The 6,106-nt window shown below is 44.3% G+C and overlaps 2 protein-coding genes across 2 annotated transcripts; one reads left to right on the forward strand and one right to left on the reverse strand.

Moving 5' to 3' along the window:
- Window positions 1-335: 335 nt before the first annotated feature.
- Window positions 336-1,190, forward strand: CCR75_007932 (uncharacterized protein; the record flags this gene model as incomplete). The annotated part of the gene is made up of 1 exon (XM_067965988.1): window positions 336-1,190. The coding sequence occupies one exon, from the start codon at window positions 336-338 to the stop codon at window positions 1,188-1,190; it is 855 nt and encodes a 284-aa protein (XP_067816558.1).
- Window positions 1,191-1,259: 69 nt separating this feature from the next.
- On the reverse strand, window positions 1,260-2,684 carry CCR75_007933 (uncharacterized protein; the record flags this gene model as incomplete). The annotated part of the gene is made up of 1 exon (XM_067965989.1): window positions 1,260-2,684. The coding sequence occupies one exon, from the start codon at window positions 2,682-2,684 to the stop codon at window positions 1,260-1,262; it is 1,425 nt and encodes a 474-aa protein (XP_067816559.1).
- Window positions 2,685-6,106: the final 3,422 nt, after the last annotated feature.

Below are 6,106 nucleotides of genomic sequence, written 5' to 3' on the forward strand. Positions count from 1 at the left end.
ACGTCAGATAAACTTAGAGAGGGAGAGGCACAGACAGTCTATTTCAAAGTATTAAGGTGTACAATACGTCCGGAAAGTCCTAAGCCAGGTTAGCAACGCCGGTGTCGAATCGTCCGGCGGTTGTACGTGACTCAACGCTGTGTGCGATGCTCTAGCTGGTGGAATAGTGAATAGCCCAATGCACTGTATGAGACAAATTCGTCCACCGTTGTGTGTAACTTTCTGCGCTCCCGCGTTGCTAACACTTGCAGTTGCTTGAAGTTAAATTATAGAAAAAAACAGCTTTTTAATGCCTACTTCATCGCGCCCTTCATTTTGCTAGTAGATCCTCGGCGATGACGAAGCACGAAGATATTAAGACGATGCAACTATACCGCCACCTGGATCGTATTGATCGTCGCCTAAAAGACTTAGGCTATACGAACAAGGATGATCCAATCGACCCGGAAATGTTGGGCACGCTGGACTCGCTGCATTTCTTTGGAGACGAGCCTATACGCCACATAGTCAATTTGCTAGCCGAGACTCCACATAAGAAAAAGGTATTGGACATAGGCTCAGGCTTTGGGGGCACAGCACGGTTGCTGTCACACCGCAGTGGCTGTAAAGTTGTTGCCCTCGAATTGCAACCGGATCTAAGTGAGGCTGGTCGAGAGCTTACACGGCGATGCGGGCTAAAGAGCCACGTTACTCATTTAAATATGGACTTCTTAGAGCTCTCAGTGCAAAAGTGCGACTACGACGCCGTGGTCGGTCTATTGTGCTTCCTGCATATCGGGCACTGGAACCAGCTCTTCCAGAAATGCTATGATATTCTCAAGCCCGGTGGGTTCCTCTATGTCGACGATTTTTTCCGTCGTGGGAAGAATTTGACTGAAGAGGACAAACTTGCGCTTAAGAATGACGTTTACTGTGCCAGTGTACTTCGAAAAGAAGAGATTCAAGCTGTGCTTCGTAGTTGTGGCTTTGAAGAGATCGATTTTCAAGATATGACGACAAAGTGGCAGCCTTATGTTTCGGATCGTGCTCATCAATACCGAGCAAAACTAGAGACTCATATCGCTCAGGACGGCGAGGCGGAAGCTCGTGATCTAGACCATTTCTACGCTAGCGTTGCATGTTTATTCGAGGCAGGGAACATCGGTGGTTACACGCTTATTGTGCGTAAACCGCAAAGAGGTTTAAATTAAAAATTTTGGGGCTGCTAGGAACCGTTAAGATAAAATATTCCTATCCAAATGCAATTTTTACGTGTAACCTTACATGACGCTCATGACACTGTCTTCCTTGATTTTAGCTTCCACGTCGAAGTCGTGCTGCTTGGCATCGCCCACAATGTCTTTAATCTGATCCTCACGCAGCGTAAAGGCTTTAAGCATCGCCAAAGCGTTCTTAGGCTGGTTCATAGGTACCATGTGGCCTGCCTCAAACACTTGCTGGAAGGCAAGGGGACCAACCTGACGGATCCGGCCTGCTTTCTTGCCCTCCACAGTCCACGCTTTGTCTTCCGCAGCCAGAAACTCGAGATGCTGACTCCATGGCAACTCCAACGTCCAGGCCTTGCATCCCATCCAATTTACAATAAAGTCGGCGTCACCAGCATATACTAAGCCTCTAATGCCAGCTTCGAGCATCGGAGGTACTAATTGTTGAAAGTTTTTCATCCAGTCGAAGGTGAAACCCGCGTGGACTTCCATATTGCAGCTTTTCCATTTTGCACTTTTTGGGCTTATGTGTAGCTTTTTCAATGTGCTCTCAAGATTTAAAAACGCCTCGACGTGGCTAAAATCATAACACATTGGAAAGTGTTCACATTTAGATCTCACGTCGTACACGTTGAGCCCCGAAGCCGAGTACGGTGCTACGAGTGCCGCATTGCAAAATGTTTGCGCTGCCAAACACGCTACTTTTGTCGTCTGACAACTGCGAATCATATTCCGACAGGGGGACACGGCAGCTTTCATAGCCATGTAAACAGGATATGAAACGGCCTTGACTCCATATGTGTTATTGTAAGCCATGTCCGGGTAGTACTTGTACTGCACTTCAGGGTCTGTAAGGCCGTTACCGATGCCAAATCCTGCGAGATTTATTTTCACAGACCCTTCCATTTGCTGATTACCGCGAAAGATCCGATGCGCGATTGCAGGTACATAGTGTCCAGCGTAGCTTTCTCCAAATACGTAGAAAGGTAATTTTTGGTACTCTGGTTTAGCCACAAAGAATTCTTGTAGAAAATGGAACATGTCATCACCCACTTCCTTTTCAGAAGTATCATATTCACTTCTGTCTCCATAGCTGAAGCCAACGCCAACGGGCTGGTCAATCCACATGACATTAGCGCGCTCAGTCCACGAAGATGGATTCCTTTTAAGGGTCAGGTCATCGTTTACAGAGCATGGCCCGTTTTCCATCAGTAACGCCAGGATCGAGCTACAGCCTGGACCGCCAGTGAGCCAAATAATTAGCGGATCAGTTGATGGGCCGCCGCGCGACTCAAAGAACCAGTAAAAATAGTTTTTTGACTTGGAGCCCGAGATCTTGAAGTATCCACTTAGCTGTTTTGTCGAGTCGCAAAAGTCCTCATCCACCGTGTTCATTGTTAGGCTATAGTTCGTACCGCTAAAAGGAGAGGCGGCTGCGGTGCGCGCCAGCAGCGCCAACGAAAGGAGGAGCTTCAGCATGAGTCGAGTTCTGGAGAAGAAAGATCTTGGCTTAATGAAGCAAATTCAAAAATGATGTTTTTCTTTTAAAAATTGTGAGTGTAGGTCTCCTTTGTTTTGATACCTTCTTATTTGGATATCCGCTATGTTTAAATAAGTTTTCCTGTCCCAACTCGGGACCACGTCAATCACAATAAAACCTCCCTGTTCTTATATTTGATCAAAAATTGGAGGTCTCAAATTTACATATTTAATGGGTTGTATGTATTCTCGCAAAATTCCGCATGCCAATTATCGACAAAAGAGTAACCAAACCATCAGATTAGCATTTCAGAGGTTCTGCTATATCTCAATTTTTATGGATGGTCAATTACTTAATAAAAGTAATAAGACCCCCGACTTGGGTGTATTTCACATTGTGACCCACCCTTGTGTATGTGATACAAATAGGTGCGTACACATTAGGAGGGATGACGCCTAGCGCCATCCGGTACGCGAGGTATCTAGAAAGATACGCTCGCAATACATATAAGTGTTATCTACAGAGATGACATTTTTGATTGGTAAAGATAGGTATTTATATCGAATGCAATTAAATGTAAATCACTCTGAAAACTACTTCTTACTTGGTAAGTGCATGCTAACAGCAAAGCGTGGATGACGCATAACACTTTCGCTCTTGAGTTGAAGACGTTTGATCAGCGGATGGAGAGACGCAATGTTTCCTCATCCTAAATAACTACACTCGCATATTTCCATTTTAGAAATTGGCTGAGCACAACATAAGGTTGAGATACACTGTTACTTTGCCTCCGCCAATGCCACCTCAAAAATTCAGCCGTGGAATGCGGGTAGAATCCTATTTTTTAAGGTTTACTACTGTCGTTACAACTTCCTTGCTCTTTGAATGCTTTGAAAAAAAAACATTGATGAGCGTGCAATTAAAGCTTGGACATCTGATATCTGCAAATAGTCAATCCAAAATTGCTTCCCCATTGCAAGATATGTAACGATGGCTGCGGCCCTGTTGAGCCGCCAATAGCCATACTAGACGAGCTGCAAATGTATGTATTAAGTCTTGGTTACTGTACTGGGGTGTCCCATTACATTAATATCATTTCCTATAGAAGAGGAATAATAAATATTTTTTCTATAAGGGAGATTAAATAGAAGAAGTACAAATTATTATCTTTTATTAATTTTGACTTAATAGTTCCAAATTACCAAATTCGATAATATTGATGCAATAAGACATTAAGTCATTTGATTGGTTGATTTAACATTAATGTACCCCGTTAATTGTTACAAGACACGATTAGGCGTCGCGCAAGGAGGCGTATTGCATAGTTAGTCAAAATTTTGCCTAAGGGTCTGATGAATGGATTCTATCTGAACTTCAGTCGCGAATAGCTGAAAGCAAGAAGCACCCCAAGCGGTATGCTTAGGGTGTTTTTGGTAGATTTACCGTAGACAGTAGGACTAGATCATTAACATTGAATGAAAGGATGTTTGCTCTTCCATTTTTGTCAGAGTTTCGTTTCTTTCGGTCCACCGCATCAGCGGTGGAATCCTGTATGAAACGGACCATTGCTTCAGGAATTCTCCTGCCGACTCGGTTTGGTTTTGTCTTCAGTGCAACCGGTGCGCACTGGCGAAGATGTCATTATCCTCATTAGTGAGAGCATAGTTGCTCTCATTAAAATTATTGTTTTCGACGCTGAGTCTTTCAGCATAGTTATCAAACTCAGTAATGGCATTATCGCTATTACTGAGTTTGTCCACTTCAATAATGATTGATTCAAAAATTAAGTATTCTTCGCATTGACCTCACGGTCAATGCGTGGTGAGCAAAGAGCTAGATTGTTCTTTGCTCGAGCGAGTACCCCCCCCCCTTGAATAAAATTCACTTCAAACAAGGTGGGTATACCGTAGAAGCATGCACTGAATAGTTGATGGCAAATTTTACCATTGGCAAGAACTCGCTTCAGCTCGTAAAAGAGAAGACGTATCCGCGAGGTATCTCTTCGAGGATACGATTTGCACGTCTGTCTGATCATCTGTTTCAGGATGGTCAGAAATTGACATTTTCAACTGAGGTTTAAGTGATTTGAACGCAGATTGCCAAAACAACGCCGTGAATTTGGGGTCTTGATGAGAGACCAGATCACGAGGTAACCCATGGAGTCAAAATAATGTGTCAACAAAGACACGAGCACAGCCCTTGGCTGTGGCCGACTCCGGGGTTTGCAGCAACATGTACCATCTTGCTGAAACGATCAACAACCAAAAGAATACCATTATTCTTGGGATCGTTTTTTGGAAAACCGAAGACGCATCGGTTTTCCATAGATACGGACTGCCAACACTTTGCCGGAACAGGCAGAAGCTGTAACGAAGCACGGAATGAAGCACTAGAATTCGTGCGTTGAAAAACTTCGCAAGCACATGTGTAGGGTACAAATTGATACTGGCGAGGCCTGTAGAAATTGCGCTTATCGTGAGATAAGTCTCACGTCCACGATGTCCACTTATTGGTGCATCGTGGCACTCATGCATAATGCGTAAAGCCTTATTATTATGGGTGGAGGTGACGACACGAGGTGTCGCCAGCAATGGCTGTGTATACCGTAAGCCATTGCGTGTTGTGTTGCGATCTGTTGAGGATCGATACGATTTCGACAGTCCGTTAATCCTTAAGTGTCTTATCTTCTTGATAGGCTCTTCTTATGTCTCTAAGTAATGTTGACGACGGAACACTTATTGTTGCAACGGTGGGCTTAAGCTCACTATTGATTGTTGCAATAGTAGGCTTATGTTCACTGTTCATATGCGCAACCGGCTCAAATAGGGCCGGCGCGAAAGGGCAACAGCGACGACGTTAAGTCGTCCTGGTTTGTATTCCGCGGAGAAGTTATACTTCGTGCAGAACGACAACCATCTCGCCATTTGTAGCGATAGTTGTGGACTGTTTACGGCCGTGCGTAAGAGACGCATGGTACGTATAAGCAACGTGCGGTCTATCTCCTAAAGGATCGACACTAAACTTAGCCTGTGCATTTTTCATGGCAAGGAATTCCTTGTCATGCGCTGGATAATTGCATTCGACTGGTTGAATCTGACGCAATCGACGCCATCTGCGCCGTCGGGTATCACATTGCATTAACGCGCAGCCGATTGCAAAATGGCTGGCTTCGCAGACCACATGAAATGGTGTGTCTTGGTTCGCAATCACCAGTATTGGCGATTGTAGCAAGCTGTGCTTAATACCTTAAATGGAACGCTGTTTATCAGCGTTCCATTAGCATTTTTCATCTTTCTTCAACTAACAAAAAAAATGTGCAGTTATTTTGGCATAATTGCACGTGTACTTATGTAAGTACGCCGCTAAGCCGAGGAATTAACGAAGTCTTTTGCATCGACTGATACTGGCCATTCAGTGATCG

This window comes from Bremia lactucae, linkage group LG4, assembly GCF_004359215.1.
Source record: "Bremia lactucae strain SF5 linkage group LG4, whole genome shotgun sequence".
In the NCBI taxonomy this organism is placed as follows: domain Eukaryota; phylum Oomycota; class Peronosporomycetes; order Peronosporales; family Peronosporaceae; genus Bremia; species Bremia lactucae.